We start from the raw sequence: 26,893 nt of genomic DNA on the forward strand, positions 1-26,893 counted from the left end.
CTGTAAGTGATTAATACTGGCTTGGATAATATTCTTAGGGCCTTTAATTTGACAATACAAAAATGCTCAAGTATTTGTGCATTTAACATAGCGTCTGTTACGAACAAAGGTACATGTACATGTAGTTGTTTAACTATACCCGTGTGGTATTTTGGAGAGCTTCAGCAAAGCTACACATATACAAATATGAACATAGCTTATTCTGCGATTCATCGCATCATCTTTGAAATGTTTTAGGGTTCCCTAGATATATTTTGTGGGCGTTATTGAGACCTTAAGTAGGATATTTAGGTTTTATCACCAACGCTATAGGCCTTATTTATAAGATATCACTCGTTGCATGAATTTCATATTTAACGACGTCGTATATTTTTACTACCACCTCACGGGCCGTTATTTACATTAAAAATCATCATGCAGATCAGGGGGCGGTTCCAGAATTACCTATAAAGTGTGGGGTGCATACTTTATACTTTCTCAAATCAATATGTTATTCAAGAATGATTATATTTTCTAAACTTTTTTGAAAAGGTATGTGCATTATTTCATAACCGATGTTGGTAACCACTGCTTTGTTTTGTTTATGTTATTTCATATATAGAAATGTCGTGGTCGAGTGGATCTTATCACCGGACTGTCGATCACAAGGTCCGCGGTTCGAGACCCGCCGCGGCACTAATGTTCCCCATAATCTGTCTGTATGATGATTTTCATCTTTATGATCCCTTTATCAATCTTACACTCTTTGTAAACTTAGATTATACCAAACACACTCGAAACAACGCATGCAAATAACTAAACAGACCTGGGGACCACGTACTTGATTATCAGCTGAATCAGCCACCGTACTGGTGCATTACTAGTATTAAATGTCCTTCAGGAAAGTACAAAGAGCAAAACTATAATCTTATACATGACATTAATGCAAGAACAAAGTCTAATATTGCCTTAAAGACATCGTTTAACAATGTTAAATCTGAGAAGCATGGCCGTATATACATGTTATCAGTGTTTGTGATATGGTGTAATGTTGAAGCCCTAACAAATTGCGCTTCAAAATAATCATGAAGTGCCTCAAAAAAGTAAAAATCTTTGAGTGACCGGTTTTACCATACTCGCCCCCCCCCCTAATAGACTGTAGTGTTATAAAAACCATTAGGAAAACGAAAAATGAAATTTCGATTTCCAATCATAAATATCTTGATTAATCAGACAGGCGATCGGCTTGTAAAAGTTGCAGCATGAGCTAAATCCAGGATTTAGTTTCAGAATCTGAGGCAATGTTACCGAGTCACTTTAACATTGCTTGTGTGTCGATATAGCCAATACGTACTTGAATTATGGTACAAAACACATTCATTCTCTTAATCTCATCAAAATTACAAATGTATGTTATAGAATAATGATAAATGATATCTGTCAAATTATCAGAAAATTAAAAATAGCTGAGTGCTGAACAAATTAAGATAAGGAAACAATATAGTGGTAGGGTGTGTGAGCCGGGGTATCACATCATTCTTCTTTTCATCTGTGAGTATTAAACGTGAAAGAGTAGCCTGAAACACATGCAAAGTCACTTCTATTTAGTGACCACCTCAAATATGATCGAATATTCTGTGCATGAAAAATGATGTATGATCTAGCATGTAATCTTATAACTGGATGGAATTAAAGTTATATCATGACAACGAATAGAAAGCTGTTAAATCATCCAAAATTTTACCCTTGATCTTGAACATGATCTTGAATTACCTTTAACGTCCAACCTGCAGGTGGCATCATCGTCATCATACGGGAGTGTAGGATATCCTGTAGGTCTCCCCGGTCGGTCAGATCACTTGGTACATTAGTAAAGGTCTATAAATCAGTGCATGCGTGGACGTCAGACTATGCTATTACAAAGTGTTTGTCTGACCTAAAAGAATCCAAGCTGTGTTTAAATGAATCTACCCTCGCAATTTTTACAATATGTTCAATCTACAGCATAATAGGCCTATCTCTTTATTACCCCCCCCCATGCCCCCACAAGGTCAAAACCAAATGCTCTATACTCATGTCCATAAAAGAAACTATATTATCGTACAGTGACCCTACCACTACCCCCCCCCCCCCCCCCCCCGCGCTTATTCACCGGCTGGCTATTTCGCCGCCAAATATTCTCTCACGAATTGGGCCCCTCTTTGGACCCCTCCCCTGCCGCCGGCTGGATCCGCCACTGCACTGTCACCCATCTCCCTTTAAATATCGCCCCTGTAACATTACAACCCATTCAAGGCACATGGATGATATTGATAAAAGAGAAGGTTGAGTTCTGGTGAAGATGATAAATAATTTGTGCGGTTTTTCACTCTTTGTACGTCAGTTTGGAAGAACATTATATTAAAATAGCGTCCCGAAGACGAGTGCTCTTCAATTGCCCTCATATTGAAAATATGATGAGAAGCAACTGAGAAGTTTGGACAAAAGCATTATGTGTAGTCCCATACATCCATTCTTGTGTGCTTGAGATTTTCAGCAAGACCGAGCCGATTACTTATCATTTTGATAATTTCCAAAACCTCACAAAATACATTATGTACTACATAATCAACCTTTCCCGAATGTTTCCAGACAGTTTGTGACCAGCTCTCTTGATCTTTATCTTTAAGAACATTTGATCTTGAATCTCTCTCGGGAGGATTCTAGATCATTCAACAGCACCAAGTCATCGTCATCCTATCATGCCTATACTATCTCTGTCATGTTCTTGAGAAGAAGGGGTGGTGGTGAACAAGACACTAGGCGGGAGATCGGTAGTAGCTCAGCGGTTCAAGCAACGGTCATGGATACAGGAGATCCCAGGTTCAAGGACCTTATATTGAGAAAGAAACCATCAATCACCTGATACCCTTTTCACCCCTGGCTCTCCCCTTTTCTCCCCCTTTTCTCCCCCTCTCCCCCTCTCACTCCCTGCTCCCCCCTCTCTCTCTCTATCTATTTCTCTCACTCACTCACTATCTCTTTTTCGTTTCCCCGCGCTATCCTTTTTCAAATTCTTAAAATCTTCTTCTCCTCTCTCACTTTCCTGGCATAGGCTTGCTGGCCCAAGTTTAGTCAGGGCATTAACGTATCTTACCCGATTACAGTGCATATTTAAATCTAGATGTGAAAATGCAAAGTTACCGCATCACATTCTGAATTATTACATGGCTGTTGTCAAAATATTTGTAATTACATTTTCGAGGGGGATGGAGCCCCTCTCAGCCCCACTTCCCCGCCTCGCACGCCCATGTTCCGATATAATCCAGTGCAGAATTTCGATAACGTATATACGAGTCAGTCAATGGGAAACTCGCCACTTGGTATTTTGTCAAGCAAAGTTCACGGGTTTCTGCAAACATGTTTTTATGAGGTCGCGATTGTACTATGACTCACGTAGATAAGGTAAATCATTAAACAAGTATGAGAGATAATAATTTAACATAGTAAAACAATTTAATATAAAAGCCATGGTTTATCTGATAACGCTTTTGCGGCATCTATAACATGACTTGTATTATAAAAGGAAAAAGAAAGAATGAAACTTTCGATTCCAAAGTCCGTTGTTTTAAAGGGATATTTGAGTTCTGTTTTCAGACCTCAAATGTCTTCTAAGTGCATGGTTATTTTGCATTTTTTCTTATCTATACCATTTCTAGTGCCCTTTTAGAACCTAAAATTGCTATGAAGGTAATTTTAGACCCCAATATGTGTGAAAATTAGTCAATACACGATCATACCAATTCAGCTCCACTTTAAAAAAAAAATGCGTTGACCGTTAATTAATTATTTAATTAAAAATAACAATACATGGGCCGGCTGGATGTGCGTATAAATATAACCAACACGAAAATACCAACAAAAAAGGCCAACATCGACATTGGCTGAAATACGACGTAAAAAGGCGCTATTTCTTTTTTTCAACGGCTTTTTCAAATTATCACAGAAAAAAACTAAACTGAGAATTATCGATGTTTTATCATAACTTAATCACAAATATGATCAATAAATGACGCATATTTGTAAAACTTGGATCCTCCTCTTTATTTTGGTGCAACTCATATGATGCATATTTCACGCAGGAGTGATTAGAAATAATTGGAAGAACGGGTGCCAAAAAGGCTTTTGGCAAATGGTATCTGAATTCCAAAGAGGAAATCACAATTCCAGAAAGTTCATTTTCTGCCTTTTCATATGACACCTCAATCAGGAAAAATGAGCCAGAAATAACAAAGTTATGTTTGTTTAAAGAAATGCTTGCATTTCCATAATGTTGCAAATTCGTTTTTACTGGAAGCTGCCGTAGCAAGAAACAACAAACTCCATTTCGTTGGCGATCAGCCATGCATGAACTCGTTCATCTTCTTTGTTGTTAGTGGAACGGATTCGTTTAATAAAATTATGGAAATGCAAGCATTACTTTAAAGCTTATCTGCCATAGTTTACAGGAGGGATTAGACTGCCCTGCAAGGTCACTGGACAGGTGGTTATCTCATCAACTCAGCTCTCAGTTAACATAAGAAAAAGAGCATTATGGGGACCAATGGTCACCGATTAGGCATTGTTTGTTATATAGAGGGCGCAAGTAGTTACAAGTAGTGCAGTGGGCCTTTAAACAAACAGAACTTTGTTATTCCTGGCTCATTTTTCCTGATTGATGTGTCATATGAAAGGGCAGAAAACGAAATGTCTAGAAATGTGATTTTCTCTTTGAAATTCAAATACAATCCGCCAAATTACTTGTTGGCACCTTTCTTCAAATTGCTTTTAATCATTCATGAGTGAAATGTGCATCATAATGAGTTGTATCAAATAAAAGAGGAGAATCTAAGCTTTACCAATATTTTGTGTGCACATTGCAAATATCATTCCCCCAGCGTTGTACCAATTTCATACATTCTGTTGAGAGGAACAAAATATGAGTGTGCAAAACACCTCAGAATGAAAGCACCGAGCAATATTCGAACTCAGGACCTATCTTATCAGAGTCAAAGGCCTTCATGAATTTACGACAGTGCTCCTACCCGTCTAATCATAACATTAAACAAAGATCTGTATATTTCGCTTAGGCCTATATGGTGATAAAAACAAAACTTGAACTTTCCTTCATTTGATGAATCAGTAAATTCATTCAACCAAAGACTGCATGTGCTCCATAATTTCTTTTGAATGTTGATACAAACGCATGAACTTGAAGACTTTCAGGTAATAATCACATTTACAAGTTCATGTTATGAGTCTCATAGACACAACAATCTTCAAGAAATGGCGGATTGTAGGTCACCTGAGTTTAATATCGGGGTTGAGTGTAAGTCCTACTAAATACAAATTTGAAGGGGCAAAGAATAAGGGGGCACGTCCTTTCCGTCTGCCCCGCGCCCCCTGAACGTAAGCATCTTACACTAATTGTTTGCGATATTATTTTAACGCGTCACGTACGCCCATCGTCCTATCAGTTGACGTTGTTAGACCATTGATATGTTTCAGCCATATTTGAAGTGCGTGTGGCAGTAAACGATCTTAAAATATCAGCACCACCCCCCCCCCCCCCTCCGAAAATGGGAGTCTTTCGTCTTCTTTCATTGCCTACATGCTTAGTTTGCATTGTATATTTATATTTTATATTTTTACCGGCAACGATTTAACATTAGCCGAAAAAGGAAGATGCAAGAAGATGGGGATATGAAATTTTCGCCCTACCCCCCCCCCCCCCTCTCCAAGCCCCTGCCCCATAACCACCTTCATCCTCCCTCCTTAAACTAACCCCAACATCATTGTCTTTTATACGTGCGCGCGCACGACGACACTCTCCGATTCTACAGTGCGCGCGTGCGTATACCACTGCCGCCATAGCAGACGACGATACTCAGACATGTTCATCTATCGTTTGCTTCCAACGACCGAACATCTCCTGTTGCAGTGCGGTGATATAATACCTCACTACTGTTTTCATCCACTCTTTTCTTCTGGAGCAGACAAACCCTCGTTAGAGGATTAACAATGCCTGGAAATAAACGACAGGTTATCGTGATTGGAGGGGGCATCAGCGGTAAGCGTATACCTTCGCAATTACTTGCTGATTAACGCCATCATGTTACGTAGGCTCTCTTATAGACCACATCACGTGGGTAATCATTAGGCAATGTCATTAGTTTATCATACGTTTTGAGGAATACTAATCTGTTCTATCTACTCGTGCACTCGTTTATTTTTATTGATGAATAGGCTGAAGTCTGTTTGACCGGTGATTCTTAATATCATAGGTCGATGTAGTTATGTAGGGCCTATCAATTATTATTTATGACACTTGGAAATAGAAAATGTTTAAAATGGCAGGTGCTGTGCACAGTCGTATTGTTGAGTTTTGAATATACTGTACCCTCCAATTTTATGACCTGTGTATCTGTTACAAGTGAAATCTGTAATCTACTATTCATACTTCACAAACATCACAATCTTTACAATTCTGCCTTTCCAAAATGATCATTATTTATCATACAATATCATACTTTAATACAACAAAACATGCATTCATATAAATCTGATGAAGCCTCCTTTTAATTTATTATAAACCGATTGACATTACCATGCCTGCAAACCACAATTTCATACAAGTTGTCACAATTCGGTTGATAAGACTCCACGGCGGCAAGAGAAACCTCAAATCTATAGCATCACCATTGCAATAATTGTTATTCGTCATAGCTGAAATCGAGTCAAAAAGTAAGGCAAATGCTAATTGAGATCATTTATAAGAATGCTATTACCCGAAAACGTGAAGTGTATTTCTACAATTATATTGATACCGTTGTATTGAGCGATTGCAACTTTCCATTGATGAATTTCATGATTTAAGAATGTTTTGTATTTAATAATTTCAATGTCACAGTTACTGTATGAATATACAGTATGTACTGCGCTTAAATACAAAGTATCACATTATTAAACACAGTTGTAGCAGCTGATCCGCCATGATGAGGTGCTAAAGCATTCAAGGAATTTCTTCTTTATACCGGGCACTCCTTTACTTCAGTCGGGTAGAGATAGACCATTAGACATCTCTATATCAGTATATGGATGTTAAATATTTCTGTCAGGTCTTCCTACGGCCGATTAAGACACAAGCAGAGGAATACTTCGGAAACCATACAACCTCCCGATCAAGAGACAGCAAGAGATCATGAGACAGTTTCATGGAGTAACAATCTAAGGTTTCACTAAATTAGATCAATTTATATCGCGCATTAACTACATCAAGATACCCTACTGCGCCGTGGTGACTCTTGGGACCCGTTTCACAAAGTCTTTTTTCAATGACAAATGACAAAAATCAGTGACAAATCTGCTGATAACCAATCAGAAGCAAGGATTTCAGTAGCTTATAACAAAAACTGTCATTTGTCACTAATGACAAGTTTTGTGAAACACCCCCAGACAGTGTTACTTTACAGACACACAATGCAATATATTCAAACGCTCCTGAAAGTAAGTGCGTCCTCAAAAAAAATTGAAGACAGCAACAGATGAGGCTTTTCTTTTGTCTAGTGTTAGGTTACTCCAAATCTTTGGAGCGGCGCAAGAGTTACTTTTGTTTTAGTGTGAGGTAGCTTTAGAAGCAGCTTTGCTACTTGTCTGGATGTTCCAACGATGAGAAACTCTGTTTTTTCACCATTAAAGATAAACTCCAGTTCTGGTAAAAAACAAAGAAAATTAATTCTCACAGAATCAAACGAAACTTACACTGAATGTTCAAGATTACAAATAAATGACATGTGCCAAACAATTTTGAAAGAAAATGTATACTGGCTGAGTAATGAGCATAGAAAGACAAGGAAATCAAGGTAGTACTAGCCCCGACACCATGTTTGTTGTCCAATATATAGCTTTCTGTGTACAGTGCTTGTTACTTTACCAAGACTCGGCCAAATTAATTATGATTTTGATGACTCAAGAACCTTGCAGTGTACACCAATACTTCCATGCTACATGATCAACTGTTTCTGATCCATTCCACACCTTTTCTTTCACAATGCAATCGCATTACCAGAATTGGAGTTTATCTTTAACCATTAGCTTAGGTTGGAACATCCAAGAACGGATATAACATATACATGATTCTAAAATTGATATGTTATCATCTTGATGTTCTTTATCAGGGCTGAAAGAAATGTATAACTGTGTGTCGTCGGCATAACATTGACAAGGAACATTTGGGAAACGCATTTGAATGATATTGATCAGATTTCTTGTATTGAGTGTAAAAAGGAGGGGACCGAGACGTGACCCTTGAGGAACCCCATATGAAACATGGACAGTCTTTGATATTACGTCATCTATTATAAGGTAAAAACACCGTCGCTGAACCCAAAAGAATGTAATTTATTAACAAATATTCCATGATCGATAGTTTTAAACGCGGTGCTTAGATCAAACAAGTAACAGCTTCAATTGTTGATTGTCCATTATAGAAGACTATTTTTTATTCTGACCAAGGCTGTTGGACTGACGAGATATGACCAAAATTGAGAATATGGCCGCCTATACTAACAGTGTTGCGATTTATATCTGCCATGTGTAAAGTGAGCCCATGCTTTGCAATCTTTACATGTACCTTTTGAAACCTCTTTGCTTTCACATCTTGGAAAAAATGTAAGTATATTTGTGATGCCTTTCATCCGGAGCTGAACGCAAACAAGTTTTTGAAATAACAAGCTTCTCATGTCGCAAACAGTTTGGGGCTCAAGAAGGGGGAAATGGTTCGGTAAGAGAAATTTTCTTTCTTAAAGACAGATACTCTTCGAATATGAATATACTTGTAATGCTTTGTATGGGAGTAGCTGAATATATAACGATTATTATCAAGAAGAAATACGCTAAACAAATTTGCATTTGTGATATGCCCCCCCCTCTCTCTCTCTCTCTCTCTCGTTTGACTTTGGCACCATCAAACAAACGTGTTTTAACCTGAGGTCAGAACCTTCACAAATACAGAGCAAACACCATCAAGCTACAAAACACCAGACCCAAATATTTGCTCTTTGTTTGGTAGTCTTACTTTTGTGAGAAGCAGCGGCTAATAGGTCATACTATTTTAGAGAAAACATTAGACAGATAAAACATTGTCTTGAATGGCATTATTTACACGAAACATCGGACACTGACTTTTCGTTTCTACACATTCTTATCGTGGTTATTTCTCCATTTCCTCCCCGCAACTCAACGCATGTTGCACACGGAGCATGATTTATTGACGTAGGCATGCGTCAGTGATTGGCGCGGTCTTTGACGCGCCATGTACAAGTGACGTCATAAACAAAATCAATGCAAAATTAAACAGTACAAGTGCCTTTTATTAGTGCATGCACCTATTGCCTCTACAATGGCCATTGCCCGCGATGCGTTATTTCAAATCGCCAATTACATGTTCAATGAAACAGAATTTCACGCTAGAGTAATTGAAAATTAATCATTTTATCAGGGTGACAAGAATCAGATATAAATACAAAGTTTGTTAATAAATCTTGATCTTGTAAACCTACAACAAGAAGGTGTACTTCAGTCGATGTAACAATCGAAACATAAACCGATATGAAACTGTTGTTGTGACAAAAATAAGCATTACACATTGGAAAATTGAAAAAATGAAATAAAGCTCATAACAAGCTTAAGAAAAAGTCTCGTCTTACAAATGCTAACATCAATGGATTGCCATTACATCAAAATAAGGGGCAAGGTCAAAGGTGAAAAGTTGCAAAGTGCACTGCTCTTGTTCAGCTGTGCATTCTACTTTCTTTGATAAAGTTTGAAGAGTGTAGAGGCTGCTGTGTTGTGTACTGTATAACAAGTCAATATCAGCGCTTTTCAGTTGTATTCTGGAACTTTTCTCTTTTGACACCTCCCCTTATTCTGATGTACTGCTCATTCCATGGCTACAAAATCTGTACAGTTTTTTGGTATCGTTCTATTGATACTAAACATAGCGATTACCATGCCTGAACAAATCTGGGGACCAACCCCCTGGACATCCACCCCTAGGTCAACCAGCGCCTAGGGCAACTACCCCCTAGGACAACCACCATCTAGGACCACTACCCCCAGGACAACTACTCCCGGACAACTACCCCGGACAACTACCCTTAGAACAACTAACCCCGGACAACTACCCCCAGACAACTAACCCCTAGGAAAACTACCCCCTAGGACAACTACCCCGGACAACTACCCCCTAAGACAACTAACCCCAGGAAAACTACCTCCATACAACTACCCCCTAGGACAGTTGTCCTACTAGAGGATGGTTGTCGTAGGGGTTAGTTGTCTGGGTTAGTTGTCTTAGGGTAGTTGTCCGGGGCCAGTTGTCCTAAGGGGTAGTTGTATGGGGGTAGTTGTCCGGGGGTAGTTTTCCTAGGGGTAGTTGTCCTAAAGGGTAGTTCTCTGGGGGTAGTTGTCCGGGGGTAGTATCGGGGGGGGGGGGGGTAGTCGTCCTAGAGAGTGGCTACCCTAGGAGGTAGTTGTCCTAGGTGGTGGTTGTCCTAGGGGGTAGTTGACTGGGGGTGGTTATCCGGGGTCGGATGTCCAGTGGCTAGGTGTCCTAGAACCAACAAGAGATATATAATTAATCAAACTGAGTTTCCAAACTTTGTGAGGGGTTTATATGCTGATGATCTTGTTATATATGTTTCTCATGAAGAGATTAACATTATTAAATCAAAACTCAAAGATGATTTTAATAAAAAATAAATGAATATATAAATAAATAAATTACAAATATATCTATAGATAAATATAATAAATAAATATAAATAAATAAATATTTTCTTACGACTGGATTCTTATTTTAAAAAACACGGTTTAAAAATTGGAATATATGAATTCTTGCTGACTGTAGAACCGAACGTTCATTCGAATGATATTTTCGAGGGTTGTAGGGTATTGTGAGCTTCACACTCAGCGTATAGGCCCTAAAGTTTTTGGGTGTTATTATCGATGATAAGTTCTCCTGGTCTAATCATATTGGTGTCATCTGCAACAAATTATCTAAAAGTATTGGTGTCATGTACAGATTGAAATCTCTCCCTAAAATTATACTCAAAATGATATACTATGCAATTGTGTACCCTTACTTACATTATGCTATTATTGTATGGGGCAATGCTGCATTAATTTATCAAGATAGACTGTTTAAATTACAAAAACGTGCAATAAGAATTATTAATCATTCTTCTTTTCTTGTCCATACCAATCCAATATTTTACTCATTAAACATGTTGCAATATAGGGATGTATATTTATTACAAGTAGGTGTTTTTATGTATTTATGTCACCACAATCTTATCCCTGATTCTATTTCCAAATTGTTTATTTTAAACTGTAATGTTCATAGTTATAATACTAGAAATGCTAAACAATTTCACTTGCCATTGACTCGTACAGTACTAAACCAAAAAATAATTATTTTCCAAGGACCCTTTTTATGGAACACTCTTCCCCATTATATTCATAATTCTGTTAGTGTAAATGTTTTTAAACGTAGGTATAAGAAATTTCTTTTAGATAAACTGCAATAATCATTTAAGTTCAAGACATATTTTATTTGTTTGTTGTATGTATGTTTGTTGTCTTGATTTGAGTATAGTATAATGTTTAGTAACGGATATATTTCATATTTGTTTATTATAAAAAAGGGTCAACCTTTATATAAGGATTACTTTTTTCCTTTCAGGTTGCAACCTATTCAGTTTATTTTATGTCCAAATGTCAAATATGTTCGTAATGTGTATTTTATGTTATATAGCTGGTTGTTATATGAAATGTTGTTTTTTTAAACTGAATGAAATAAAATTGAATTGAATTGAATAATCGGCAGCGAATCGTTGTGACGTCACGCCAGTCGCACGACTACCATCCGACCTGTTGCAGACTTGGTCTCACATCCTATTGGCAGGGCTAAAAATAAAATCCGATACTGCTACTTTCAGATCACTAACTTGTGGAAAATCAAGCGAGAAGAATGTACATTTTGTTTTCACCAAGGCTCTCGTTATTGCAATTTATTTAAAAACCTACCGGTCGTAGTTAGTTTACTGCGAAAGCTTCGGCGTTACATACAATTGTCTACAGGCCTACCAAGACGAACATGTAATTCCTTATCCCTTTGATTCTGCTTGCAAGAAGACCTGATAACTCCTTGCCTTCCAGCCATAAATAATTCACATGGTGTTCGGTGTCTTAAATGTACTCCGACGAAAAATGAGGCCCGCGTCAACATCACACGAATCGACACCCCGTTTCCAAAAATACCAAACCTCTGACCTCTGCCAAACATAGGGTGGCGAAACCGAACCACATTCTCACTCTTCCTGTCTCTCTTTCTCTTACTCTCCCACTCTAGATCTTGAACAAACTAGTATGTTTAAGAGCCTACATCTTTTAGCTTTACCCCCCCCCCCCCTTTCAGGTGAGAGTAAACGTTGTACAATGTAACTCCGTTCCATACAATCAATAATTCCCATTCAAATCAACATGTAATTCCTTTCACCCCCTACATTCATTTTTTTAAAGTTCTACGAGATAGATATGTTAAAAGAATCAAATTAGAAACGGGCTAGGGGGGGGGGCGTTTCCAAGTGCTATGACTTAAGAGGAGTGTCAATAATATCCCGTTTTTATACACAATTTCTTTTTGATGCTGCTTTGAAAACTTAGCTTGGGCTTGCATACAACCACCGTTGATCAGTTTTACTCCGCTGCTGTTTATGGTCTGAATACGGCAAGCCTTTTTTTTAACGTTTTTGCGGCAGATAACATTTAACCAGTAAGATTTATTAATGATATTTTGACCATGCTTCATAAACCTGTATAATAAATCTGCTGAAAATCTACCAAATGCTGCTATTTCTGTAGCTTATATCAACAATAGTATTTTCCAAAGTCACTGAAATTGTACATAAAAAGCCGACGATCACCGACGAGTAGATCTCTGGTTAGGTTGCGAAGAAATTTCGGAACTTATCATGAGAAAGCCATACCCTGTCGCGTCTCCTTGTAAAGTGAAATCGGAAGGCATAACAGTTAAAATAACAAACTTTTTGTGACTCTTCTTGACTTGGCTGCTATTTGATTGATGCCTCATGTCATCCAGGGAATTTCATTCACCCAATCTAGCCTATCGTAGAAAATGATTGGATACTCGTAGATGTATCCTGGGATAAAACTTTGTTCACATGGGGAGACAAATATGACATTTCAGGCAATAACTATACAGCTTTGTGATTAATTTGCTGTTGTAGTTCTTATTTTTCTGTGTGTGTGTGTGTGTGTGTGCGTGTGTGTGCGTGCGTGTGCGTGTGTGTGTGGAGTATGTGTGCGTGTGTATGTGTGTGTGTGTGCGTGTGCGTGTGTGTGTGAATGTCGAATGGCAAAACGTTCTGTAACAAACGGCGTGAAGCGTAATGTCGTGAAGCGAAATGTCGTATAATCAAACAGCTCCAAGGCTCTAAAGCACGCTTACCACTCCCCCTCTAAATAAAGGGGGGGGGGGGGGGGGGGTAGGGTCAATTTACAGTGCAAACGTCATAATTCATGCTGTGCGGCAAACATTCGATAACATAATGTTGTACTTCCTTCCTTCCTTCCCACGCAAGTTATTTTACGAGATTCTTTATTATTTTAATTCGATACGATATGTATCATGTGTCCTTTCACTTTCGCGCCAGTGTATATTTTTTCAGCAACGTAAAGGCACTATTAAAGGTAATACAAAGTTTTGGTATGGGGTCATGAATTTGGTTCAAATGAACATATAGGAGCATATGCGATCCTACAATACACAGTGATCGTTGTCGCGGTTGAAATCGAGTCTAAGGTGATGAAATTGTAAATAATAAACTCTTTATGTTGTATAGCGCCCTCTCAAGGTCAAGATATTGATTTAGCTGTAAAACAATGTTATTTGACTAAAATCGACCAATTTTCTATTACCATTTGGAATAAATATATCACAACTGCATATTCTGAGATTTTCATGGTCGCAGCTACCATCGTATGGCCGTAGGCGCTATTTGAAATTTATCAAAATTTACCGGGAGCACCGGTAAATTTTTATATTCAATTTTTCTCGAAAGCAGAAGTGTTTTAGGGGCCAATTTTTTTAGTGCTTATAATACATCCATAGGGGCATCCAAATATATCAACATTGTAAAGAATCACTATCCAGCCAATTTTCGAAAATTACCAAAACTTTGTAATACCTTTAAACTAGGTGAACATACATGGTGAAAACTCAGTCCGAATGGAGACGGAAGGCAAAGTTTGTGGCGTAACAATTAAATCGACAGCTCTAAAGTAATAACTGCACATATAATTCTTATGTTATATTCCTTCCCTTAGAGAAAGCTCATAAATTTCTCTCAAGAAAATACGAATATGTTTTCACTCATTTAAGCCAAATTGATGCTCACTACTACTTTCTTCACCGTGTCTAAATGTTGGAAAATACCTTGAACAGATCATGTCATTTGGAATGCAAACTATGAAATTCATAATTATGAGGGATAGTTGTAATTTTTTCAAGATCTTGTAAATGAATGATGAAGTGTGATCTGTGTGTATAAGGATAAAAAACCAGTCATTTTTGGAAACAGGTTAAAAGAAGCTCTTAAGCATTTATATTGTTTTGAGAAGCACATTTCCTAGATAAGATCAGAGATACTTCTAGATTTTCAACTGACAGAATAACGCTCAGAAGTTAACGGTAGTGAGATGACGACCATGACCGTTGGTGTAATATTCAATTATCTTTCAACGCTATCAATTTCAGACTTATTGCTTTGGATTTGTTGACAGGAGAAGGGTAGGGTTGCACTTGAGAAAGTTGATCAGGTCTGGGGTCGCCCCAGCTACTTGAATTTAAAACCAAGTTACATCAATAATCAATGTTGCGTCGTACCAAGAAGCTTCTTGGTCGTATATTCTAGTTTTATGACCAATGTCGCGTGGTAGAAGGAGGCACTCGTTTTCCCGAAGATTCATAAATCCGAAGGTTAATAATTCCGAAGGTTTGTAATTCCGAAAAAAGACACATGATTCAATGTCATTTTCCGAATTATGAACCTTCGGAATTATGAACCCTATTTCCATTATTGGAGTGACGAACTTGTAATTCATTTTCGGAATTATAAACCCCATTTTACCTTCGAAATTTTGAACCTTCAGAGTAACATGCCTTCGGAAAAAGAAAACATGTCACCGAAATTGAAATCGATGACGACAATATGCAATGCGATATGCATGTCAACGTAACCGCCTTCGGGGAGTTGATGACCTTACGGGTACAAAGGTCATGACCTAATCAAAGTGCATAGTCAGGGTAGGTCTTGAACATGATGATGTGAAACATTCATGACAGAGATACCGCGATGTTGTTTGAATAGTATAGGGATTGGGAGTAGAGTTTCGATGTTTATGATTTGCGCATGGTTGAAAGACTTCAAACAGACTCGAAAATACTTTTTATGTTCAATTCATTTTCGAGCTGTATTTTGTAACCAACAAACGTAACTTTTAATAAGTTTACCCAAATGGATTCAAATTTATTGTTGACGGTGGGGGTTCATTATGTTTTGTGTTGTTTTTATGCATTGGCGTAATAGGGTGGAGCCGTCGCCCCTACCTCAGCAGTTTGCGGGCCCATTACAAATTGTGACTGGGAATACTTTGATTCAGTATAATAGCATAGACTTTATAGATTGAAGAAAAATGGCTTAAAATCAACACTTGACATGGGGGAATAATACCCCCCCCCCCTTTCAATGAGGGCTGTCGTTGTCACCCATCAACGACAAGTAGTTCTTTTTGCTGAATCGGCAGGCTGGCTTTTAACCTTTGTCCTGTTACAATCAACATATATGTGTACGAAATATATTTAACAAAGTATCAGCAAATAGAGCGCAAATAGAGCGCCACATTAACAAGTGTGTTTGATTATTACTCCCCACAAATGAAATGAATGTTGCAAAGGTAGTCCCTGCATGAGAACCATTATAACGAAGAGGAAAGAGTTTGTCTGGATGGTTACCAAATCAAAATAAAATGGGAAATATACACTAATGCATACAGTAAAATGATGTCAACGTGATCGCTAAGATTTTCGGAAAGTCAACTCTGCGTCACACTTTCAAATGTGGAAACATTACGCTGACATATTACAGCGTATCCGGACACCTACCCCCTGGATATCCACCCCCTGGATAACCACCCCAGTCAACTACACCCTAGGACAACTGCCCCCTAGGGCAACCACCCTCTAGGACGACTATCCCCGGGACAACTACCCCGGACAACTACCCCCAGACAACTACCCCAAGGGCAACTACCCCCTAGGACAACTACCCCCGGACAACTACCCCCAGACGACGACCCCTAGGGCAACTACCCCTAGGATAGTTGTCCGGAAGTAGGTGTCCTAGAGGATGGTTGTCGTAAGGGGTAGTTGTGTGGGAGGTAGGCTGTCCGGGGAAGTTGTCCGGGGGTAATTGTCCTAGGGGAAGTTTTCCTGGGGGTAGTTGTCTGGGGATAGTTGTCCGGGGGTAGTTGTCCCGTGGGTAGTCGTCCTAGAGGGTGGTTGCCCTAGGGGGTAGTTTTCCCAGGGGGTAGTTGACTAGGGTGGTTATTCGGGCGTGTATGTCCAGGGGGTAGGTGTCCTAGAACCATATTACATAACCCACAAATTGATAGGCAACACAGTAGGGTATTGAAATTGTCCCTGTGTTAATTTTCTCGAAAGTCCTTGCGATAGTGTCATTTATCCTTTATTTAATTTGTTTCATACATGTAGGTATGTCTGCTGCCAAACTACTTCACGATCAGAATATAGATGTACTGGTACTGGAGGCACGGGATAGAGTCGGCGGCAGGACACACACGGTTAGGGTAAGTTGGAAGGCCAATGGGGGCGATGATAGCATATTTTGAATACAAGTTGGGAATGATATTACAACTTTTGAATGCAAGTGGGGGATCATATCAACTTTTGAATGCAAGTGGGGGAAGGATAGCAAGTTCTGAATGCAAGTTTGGAATGATAGCACATTCGAAATACAAGCGGGGATGATAACACTTTCTGAATGCAAGTGGGAGGGGGGGGGGTGACAAACAAATTTGAATGCAAGTCAGGCGATGATAGCAAATTCTGAGTGCAAGGGGAATTTGTATGACGATAATCGCCAATGAGTGAGCCGAAAACGATCAAGGGGGGCAAATAAACCTTCTTATGATAATGTTATGGTCATAGGTAGGCTACATGAGAAGCGAGACCAGGGCCTCGTAACAGTTTAGATTTGTTTTCCCCAGAAGTAATCGTATCTCCTTCAATCAATCGAAACTTTGAAACAACTAGTAACAATTAATTTTACCTAACAGATAGAAACAATGCATAGCAATATATACGATTAATTGCAACAAGATTGGAGATACAATTGGTTTTTACAATTGATTGTAAGTTAATTTTTTTCTGTTGCAAGGCCTAGTTGAACGCGCAGGTTAGGACGAAAATTCTTGTTAACAATAATTGATTATGACAGTGTTAAACTCTCACAATATATTCATTTCTGTTTTTGATCAGAACGATAAAGTTAAGTATGTGGACATCGGAGGGTCTTACGTGGGACCAACTCAGAACAGAGTCATCCGGCTAGCTGAGGAACTGGGCATCCAGAACTACAAGGTCTTCGACGAAGATGCCGCTCTACTCTCTCTCAATGTAGGTACAGAACATTGCATGAAGTAAGACCTCCGAACAGTGGCGTAGGAAAGGGGGTAGGGGCACGTGCCCCTTATTGAATGGCAACAAGAAATGGAAGAAAATGAAGAAAGGAAAATGGAGAAGAAAACGTGGTATACCTTTGATCCACAATTCCAAAAGACGCATCAAATTTAGTTTATATTAATATTAAATTGTGCCCCCTCTTACGAAATCCACCCCTACAGGGAAATCCTTCTGCACCCTTGCTTAGTCTGTGGACCACTTCCCCTGCCTGATGCCAGTATCCCCCATATGACTAAACCCACGCTACGCCACTGATTCAGATAAAGACCTGGGAAAAAGTTGAGGGCGTCATGCCCCCATATCCCATTCTATCGACGTCCCTGGACAAGATCTCTAAACACGCACACACACACACAAGAAGAGAAATGAAAACGGTATTGTTTCATGGCGTGACTTCAATAAATATCTTGTGATTTTGCGTTGTCATTATCAGATAAAATTGTATTCGAACTGTACTTTGACTCCTGCGGTTTTATTGCGTTTTGATGAGATGCTATATATCGTGATTTACATGTAGGATTAAACTTTTCAATGGACTCACATCAGAAGCAAGTAATAAAAGCATTCTGACAAATATGGATAAAATTAATCGTTCTACACAATATATATTATTCGATAGTCACAGAACGGTTAGAAAATATTAAATATTTGAGGGTAAGATCAAACAATGTATTATTAATCATATCACTCCCTCTCTCCCTCCCTCCCTATCTCTCTCTCCCTCTCTCTCTCTCTCTCTCTCTCGCCCTCCATCTCCCCCCTCTCTTTCTCTCCCTCTCCCTCTCTCATTTCTCTCCCTTCCACCTCTCTCTTCCTCTCTCTCGCTTGACAGGGGGGACGTAAGAAGTACTACTCCAGCATGCCCACCTCCTACAACCCCTTCGTCATGATGGATATTATACATTTCTGGAAGCAAGTCGATATACTCGGAGAACAGGTACATACTTCGTAGTTTGATTGCAAGAACATGTGCAGTATGTTCGAAGCCACAAGGGCGTTTTAACTATGTGCAAAATTATACCATGAAAAACCTTCTGGCTTCCCGAATACATCAGGGCCCCGTTACATAAAACTTACCATTGATGGTAACTATGCCATCAATGGCAACTACCATGGTAACAGGGCTCAACAGTCAATCAAAATCAAGGTTTTCATGGTAGTTACCATTGATGACAAAGTTACCATCAATGGGAAGTTTTGTGCAATGGGGCCCTGATCTAATTAGTAATGTATGTCAAACGTGCGACTTGTTCGAAAATAACAGGTTGTTATAGTAATGTGTTGCTGAAATATTATACTGGAAACAAACTTTTACAAATTGGAGATTTCTCTATATACATGTACATTACCTGGAGGACATCCCACTAGACCAAGAACCCACAAGGTCTCAAATTTGTCAGTAGACCCGCGAGACTGGCATTGTCGATCGATACAGTGGGCTTACTGTAGCCATCATTATTGTCGTAATTACCAAGTGTATGACTCATATTTATTATCTATATGATTCCCGTTGACAATATCACATTCCGAATCCGTTATCAATACACACACACAAATCAGCAGCAGCAACAACAATAAGACACCACAGTTCATCAAGTGCAAACATGAATTTTCGACCAATCACCGAGCGAACAAGCACCAGATTATGTCATCAATGCCAAATGCCATCCACCAATTTTGTTTATGCCATTCTTTTCCGAACAGATTCCAGTCGATGCACCATGGAATTCAGTCATGGCCGAAGAATGGGACAACATGACTACATCTGAATGGTTGGATAAGATCTGCTGGTTCTCCTATACCAAGAAGGTGGCCGAGGCCTTTGCCAGGACTGTCTTTGCGACGGAAACTCATAACATGTCCCTTCTCTTCTTCCTTTGGTACGTCAAGAATGGTGGAGGTAAGGATCATTATCGTTATTAGCATCTCCATTATCATCAACAGCAGCATCCCCGCCCTCTTCTTCTTCTTCCTGTTCTTCCTCTTCCAACTCTTCTTCCTCCTTCTTCTCTTCCCTTTCTCCCCCCCCCCTCCGCTCTTCATCCTCCGACGGTTCTTCCTCTTCCGTTTCCTCCTCCTCTACCTCCTCTTCTTCCTCCTACCCTTCCACCTCCTACTCTTCTGTGTCCTTCTTATCTTTCCATTTCTCTTCCTACCCTCGGCTCTTCCTCCTCCGGTTTCTCCTCTTCCTCTTCCTCCACCTCCTCTTCTTCCCCCTTCCCCCTTCCTCCACTTCCTCCTCTTCTTCATCTTCCGGTTCCTCCTCTTCCTCATCCTTTTCCTCCTCCTCCACCTCTTTTTCTTCCTCTTTCCCTGCTTCTAGCTTTCCCTCTTCCTCCTTCTCTTTCTCTTCTTTCTCCTCCAACAAACGTCAGTTTCATTTTTTTTGTAAATGGGAAGGCTCTCTCTGGTTTCTAACCTACTATGATACTTACTTTTCCATGAACCAATCTGCTGTTTCTTCGATGAACCAAACAAAAGCATACCCAGAAGATAATGATAAATGAATAAAAGGGAAAAATGATTCCTGAACTTTTTATGTACATCCCATTACACAATCATATTCAAATCATTTGCTTTCATTCTCATAACTTATAGTATGTAAAGTGGTAGTAACTCAGATTTGCTTTTTCTTCCTTCCTCTTTTTCACACAGGAATATACAGAATCATTTCAACAGAAAATGGGGGTCAGGTAAAATTACCATTCTGCAATTTTGTATATAATTATTTGGAATATTTTTATCCTAGCATGCACATTAGAAACTGTTATGATTTTAAATATGAATTATAATTCTGCGAACTGCTTAACTTTCTCTTGAAAATGTTTACAAAATATTAAAACAATGCAGAAAAAATCATACTTTTATCTACTACTACATGTATTAAACCGTTACACCAAGTTATAATGAAATACACCTTAAAATCAAAATCATCGTCTACATGTAAGTACAAGGGGAGGACTTTCATAGGCAAATTTCAATATACTTTTGTTATTATGTGATAATATTCTCCACTTTTCCCTCCATCAATATCCCATTCAATTTTGTATTTCTACCCACAGGAAAGGAAGCTGATTGGGGGCTCCCAGCAAATTAGCGAAGGAATAGCAGATAGACTTGGAGATGGTAAGCTTTAAATCTATTTCAGTCAAATCGATAATGAAATATCTCAATGATTATGGCAGGGGACCTTACTACGCTTTCAAAGGTGATATCCAACTTTTTCTTATAAATGGGTTTAAGTTGTCCATAAATTTATCTTAAACTGCTTTGAAATGTTATTAAAAACTTTGGACATTAAGATAAAAAAAACTTTTGGAGATTAAGATAATGTCAATGGATTGTTAAAGATTATTGTTGATATAAAAATACTGGGCAGTATTCCTTTGTGAGTTTGCAGTAAGGAAAATGCCAAAGTTACCTCTTAAAAAAATAAAATATAAGTACTAAACCTGAAATTGGTTATCTTACTGCTCTAAACACGTCTGATAATTATTTCGTCATGACCCCAAATGGATAATAGCACTTCCAAATAGAGATCTAATTATCAATTTTGATACCGTTTTGAGAAGAAATCTTAGGCAATTTTAATAGCCATTGTGCGTCACCTATTGAAACGTGCAAACATGACAATGAAGTATCACGTAATTTGAACATGATTGCTTTCTAAAATAAGCTATTAAAATCATCTTTGAGTTGATTTTTTATAAAATAAAATAGTTGCGATCTCGTTAAAGACATGATATGTGTCGTATTGTAAAGGCTATAGACAGGGTGTCAGTGACGCATTGCTTACGCCGAGGCTATCATTTGCTTAATGATAGTTGGTACATTGCGTCTTTTGAATTCGCACCATCAGGAAACATTCCATTTACGAGGTGACTTTTTTTAAAGTATGCCGGGTATAAACGCAGGAATAAATCACAAACCTTTTCCGTCATCCGGAAGTCTCCTTTGCCTTGTACTTTGACAAATGATTTTCAAGACATTGAATTCTGTTTCGCAATTTGCTCTTTTAATGGAGAACATTCTTATCTTTGTTTCACAAAAGAAAACCTTCACCTCGAGCATCCAGTAAAATCTATATCACAGGAAGGAACAGGAATCACTCTCACAACAGTCAGTGGCAAGACATTTGAGGTAAGAACTCTACCCCCGTATCCGATGGGAATGGGGGCGACCCTGTACTTTTGAGGGTCCCAAAGGGGAAGATGCGGGGCCAGTAGGAAGAGGGACATCGGAAACGATGCGTGCTTATGCATGAACGTCACCTCCTCTCTGTTTTGGCTTTGCTAATGTTTTCTTCTCTGATCGTGTATTATCCGTAGAACTTCATGTTCTTATCAGGTGTTTACAGAAGGGGCACTTATAAATTTTCACTTTTATTCTTAAAGAATTACTAAAGTATTTTCGAGGCCACCTCTCCACACCACATTATACCTACTTAACATTACGTTATTTCAAAAACTTAAGTTGACCCTACAAAATATCTAACTATTTATATCCGAAGCCCTATGATTTTAGTGACTGTGTGTTTGTTTTCCTTACGGTTTGGCTCAATTTGCGTTGGTTTATTTGAATCCTTTTTAAAGGAGCTACACAAAGAAAATTCACTAACAACTCATAATTAGAACAAATTACATATGGATGGAAAGATTTTCTCTTGAAAAACACGAACAATTTGATGAGAAATCATATAGATATCATGAAAAAGCGTAAATGCAATTTTTCAAGACCCTCCTTAGACCCCCCGAACGCCCCTGAACGTAAGTCAAACACACAAGCGTAGCGAGCTCTGAATTGTGACGTCACACACTGGACGAACAGCTCAGTGCCGTGTAGCAGTATGCAGCTAGCCAGCCGTGTCCTGTATGTGACGTCACAAATATTGACGCTCTACAAAGGACCGCTGAAGGCAGAAAATCTGGATCTCAAAACTAACATTTTTGAGAGTTGATTACTGCGGGCCCCAAACATATTTTGAAGAGAAGAATTGTTGTATTTGATCGGCAAGGCTTCCCCTTCGAAATGATATGAGTTTTGCATCAATTCAAAACACTTTTGATTCTTCGTGTGGCTACTTTAACTGTTGGGAGTAATTCAATACAATTTGTTACGTTTGATATGCCATGCAATTCCGACATGTTCTTTTCGTATTTTCGTTGTGTTGTTATAATATTTTATATGTATTCTTTCTTTTTGTTTTACTCAGGCAGACTATGTAATAAGCGCAGTACCTATGGCTCTGCTTGGAAAGATGTCATTCAATCCTCCACTATCACCACTCAAGAATCAGGTAAAATATTAGTGCTGTCTCTTAGAAAAAGAGCAGGTTTTCCTTTACATTAAAGCCCGTCTGCACTAGTTTGGCCAGGGGGATTAGACCTCCCTGCAAGGTCACTGACAGGTGGTTACCTCATCGAATTAGCTCTCAGTTAACATAGTTAACATGGTCACCGATTAGACATTGTTTGCTATATAGAGGGCGCAAGTAGCTATAAGTAGTGCAGTGGGGGCTTTAAGGGAAGGTTATATGGAGAATCAATGATACATTAGACTTCGATCTAAGTTTCATTTTTTTCTGAGGGAGGGGCATTCTGCAATATCCTAAAGTAGTAACATCGTTTATATTTTTTGGGTGAACCGATTTAATTTTTTTATTCTAAATATTCAGATAGTAAAGGGTAATTTACCAAATCAAAACTGAATTTGTTTTTTGGGGTTGTGTTCTTAATAAACCATCTTTATTTGTCATGGTAAAATTCAGTATAACAAGTCTATATAGGTCGCCAGCGCGAATGGTGCTGAATGGTGTTTTAATCTTGATCAACTTTATTCCATAACATGCAACTCTATCAGTGGTATTGCTACGGGAGCAAGGAACACTTGCCCATAAATCGAATAGATAGATAGAAGGCGAGTGAATAGGAAGTGAACAGAAGATGAAACAAGCTCCTCCAACCTCCCGTGACACACTTACCTCCCTCCCTCCCCCGCCCCCAATAGCTGGCCCCACACCCCACTGGCCTCTTTCATGTTTTCTTTTATTTTCCTTCTCGTACAAAGCTCAGCCAAAGAATTCCAATGGGATCGTGTATCAAGACGATGACGTACTATGAAAGACCTTTCTGGAGAGGTTTAAGTAAGTAAAAAAAAAAAAAAAAAAAAGACATGATGAATTAGCACAATATCAATGGAGTGTATTGGTATTCGACTTAAGCCGGAAAGAATACTTAATTTTACTTCACATATCAAGATCTTGGCTAGAACATACTTCTTTTCTTTTTGGAAGAAGATGCAGTCAAACCTGTCTTATAGTGGCCACCTTTCTAAGAAAGCCACCTGCGTATTTAGCATTTTGACTCCCTTGAGATAATGCGTGTTGCAGAATCTGTCTAAAGAGGCCACTTGCCTCAATGGCCACATTTTCCAGTTTCCTTTGGGTGACCACTGACCAACTAATAGGTAGCTTTGACTGCACCCTTGTTTTATAATGTGTACGTAATTATTCAGCATTTTCATTTTCATTTCAACGTATCCGAGTTTGTTTCCAGTGTTAATAATCACAAGAAGAATGATCATGATACAGATCGTACAGATAAGTTCTCTGAGAATTAGGCTATCAAAGTTTCCTCGATAAAACATGATTTCCTAACCAACTTACTAATGTCGACATTATCCTGACATAAGAAAACCGTCAGTCTGCTTGTATTTGGTTTAGAAGCTGAATGTTTTTACTCTCTCCTCAGGCTTCTCAGGTTTCATCTTGACTGATGACATCGTAGCTGCTACCATTGACGATACCAAACCCGATGGGAGCCTTGCTTGCCTTGTTGGGTAGGTATAGAGGGCGCTGTTGAATAGGGGACATCTATACACAGAGTTTGGCCAACCCCAATTCGATGCGTATGGCGACTACTGCTTTGTTGGGCAAGCACAAAACAAATGAATATACGTCATGTTGTGACCCAATGAAACCAAATTGGCCAAACTCTGTGTATAGATGGCTCTGGGGGACACAGCTAGTAGATTAACTCTGATAGGGGATAATGCCCATTGCGGTAGAGGCGTCATTTCCATTGCGTTGTTACTTGCGCTAATCAAACATGTGTGGGCCCATTACTAGTGCACACGCGATGGATTCCAAGCAATGCTTGCGCCGTTTATTTTGCGTTCACTTCTTGTACGATAGCACTCCCATAAGGCCCGTCAAAGGCTGCGCTATTTATTGACACGTTCCTACATCTGGCAAAAGACACCTAGTCAGTCGTAATGTGCCTTCAACAGCGTAGGGCCTACTATCTGCATGATTTTGCTGGTTCACCTACTGCGCACTTTTATTGACCTAGCTCCCGAACACATATCATCCCTTCTAATTTCATAATTCATAAGTTGTTCTGATGTACGTTCATCCATCTACAGTAATTAAAGAAACCCGAACTGTGGCCCCTTTCTCTTTAGAATTATTTCTCCTCATTACTGCATGCAAATCACCTTCAAGCATCGAAAAATAAACTTAACTTATTACTTACCTAATGCACAAAGTATCAATTTTAATTCCACTTTATTTAGAATTATATTTTATTGACTTAGTCAGGTTCGTACATTTTATGTCGAAAACATTTATTTGTAAATGTCTTGAGACACGTATTGTCATAAGTGTTATTAAATGTCGAATCTGCTCCTTTCACTAGATTTGTCAACGGAAAATTCGCCAGGAAATACTCATCAGCATCCGAGGAAGAAAGGTAAAGAGATCGTAATCATCGTTTGATTTTTAAAAGTCTATAATCGCATTACCCAGCTTTGTACGTTAACTTGACGCGATTCGGGACCCCGGCTCCCACTCCGGGAACGGAGGGACCGCATTCGTGTTCCCCAAATCTCCAGTAAAGGGGTACTTTTCACGCAAACAAAGTCTAGTTCGTAATACACAAACAAATCCGCCCGTATTGACTTTACACACATGACTAAGTGGGGGGTGGGGGGGGGGGGTTCAAGGGAGTGAACATGCATACGCGTACCCTAAATAACAATGAGTGGGGGGGGGGGGGGGAGGGGCGGGTTCGGGACTCGATTCGACTCGGGACGTGACTCATGCTGACTCGACACGTGACATGGGAGTCAAGCTACAACTCTGAATGTTTTGATAAAACCATTCAAGAATAGACTCGACTCGACTCGACTCGAAACTCGAATTTCATTGACTCATTTGCAAACATGTTATAATAATTTTCTTCATAAAAGAGCAAACTTGTAAAACTGAAAACTGAAAACAAACCGCTCCTAACTGAATCCGTATAATCTCTATTTCATAGGAAAATGCTAGTGGCCAAGTGCTATGCCAAAGTATTCGGGAGTGACGAAGCATTGAGAGTAAGTACTGACAATATGGATTAGTTTAGGTAACTCATTTTTATATGTACTCTTGGTTTTCTATTATTAGCCATATCTTTGATATTGTTCCGCAACATTTAAACAGACAATTATATAAACGATAAGGCTCATGTCTTTGAATTCCACATCTAATTTCCCCCAACCATATTTCAAACATGTTTTGAATGTATTACTTTGATAACGCTCTTCATGTGTGAGAGGGCGCTGTAGTGAATATTTTTGTTCGGTTGGATTGAGTTCGACAGACGAGATGTGGTCTCCAGATAGGGTAGTTGGCATTCAAAGTTTTGAAGCTCAAGCTCAATCTGTCACTTTTAGAATAGTACATTCACATTCATTTTATTACTCTTTTTGACGGGGAAGATGAGGGGGGGGGGGGGTTAAGAGTTCACGCATCCAGTTATGCTTGATACTTTCTAACGTCACACCTAGGCCATTAGGGTGTCGTACAGCACCACTCTCTCTCTCTCTCTTGTGTATGACTTTTCAAAATACATACACAACTGCATCAAAACTGAAGTATGTTTTTTTAAATGAGAGATGGGGGGCGGGGGCTATTCCATTAACCTCCGCGATATTATGTAGCGGTCATTGTGATCGAAGGGTATCTTAAAGAGAAGGTTGAGTTCTGGGGACTCGGAGAGGTACAAAACA

The 26,893-nt window shown here is 39.0% G+C and overlaps 1 protein-coding gene across 1 annotated transcript in view; it reads left to right on the forward strand.

The window, feature by feature from the left end:
• Nucleotides 1-5,881: 5,881 nt before the first annotated feature.
• The window catches only part of LOC590013 (amine oxidase [flavin-containing] B), a 28,238-nt gene continuing 7,226 nt past the window's right edge, over nt 5,882-26,893 (forward strand). The window contains exons 1-13 of the mRNA XM_003725209.3: nt 5,882-6,067; nt 16,853-16,947; nt 17,639-17,776; nt 18,675-18,779; nt 19,547-19,742; nt 20,498-20,535; nt 20,905-20,968; nt 21,894-21,982; nt 23,055-23,138; nt 23,909-23,984; nt 24,592-24,679; nt 25,537-25,590; nt 26,161-26,218. Of these exons, the coding sequence (XP_003725257.1) occupies nt 6,019-6,067; nt 16,853-16,947; nt 17,639-17,776; nt 18,675-18,779; nt 19,547-19,742; nt 20,498-20,535; nt 20,905-20,968; nt 21,894-21,982; nt 23,055-23,138; nt 23,909-23,984; nt 24,592-24,679; nt 25,537-25,590; nt 26,161-26,218 (1,134 nt within the window). The 5' untranslated portion in view covers nt 5,882-6,018. The remainder of the gene's footprint in view (nt 6,068-16,852; nt 16,948-17,638; nt 17,777-18,674; nt 18,780-19,546; nt 19,743-20,497; nt 20,536-20,904; nt 20,969-21,893; nt 21,983-23,054; nt 23,139-23,908; nt 23,985-24,591; nt 24,680-25,536; nt 25,591-26,160; nt 26,219-26,893) is intronic.

This window comes from Strongylocentrotus purpuratus, unplaced genomic scaffold, assembly GCF_000002235.5.
Source record: "Strongylocentrotus purpuratus isolate Spur 01 unplaced genomic scaffold, Spur_5.0 spur5_scaffold_8, whole genome shotgun sequence".
Taxonomy (NCBI): Eukaryota; Metazoa; Echinodermata; class Echinoidea; order Camarodonta; family Strongylocentrotidae; genus Strongylocentrotus; species Strongylocentrotus purpuratus.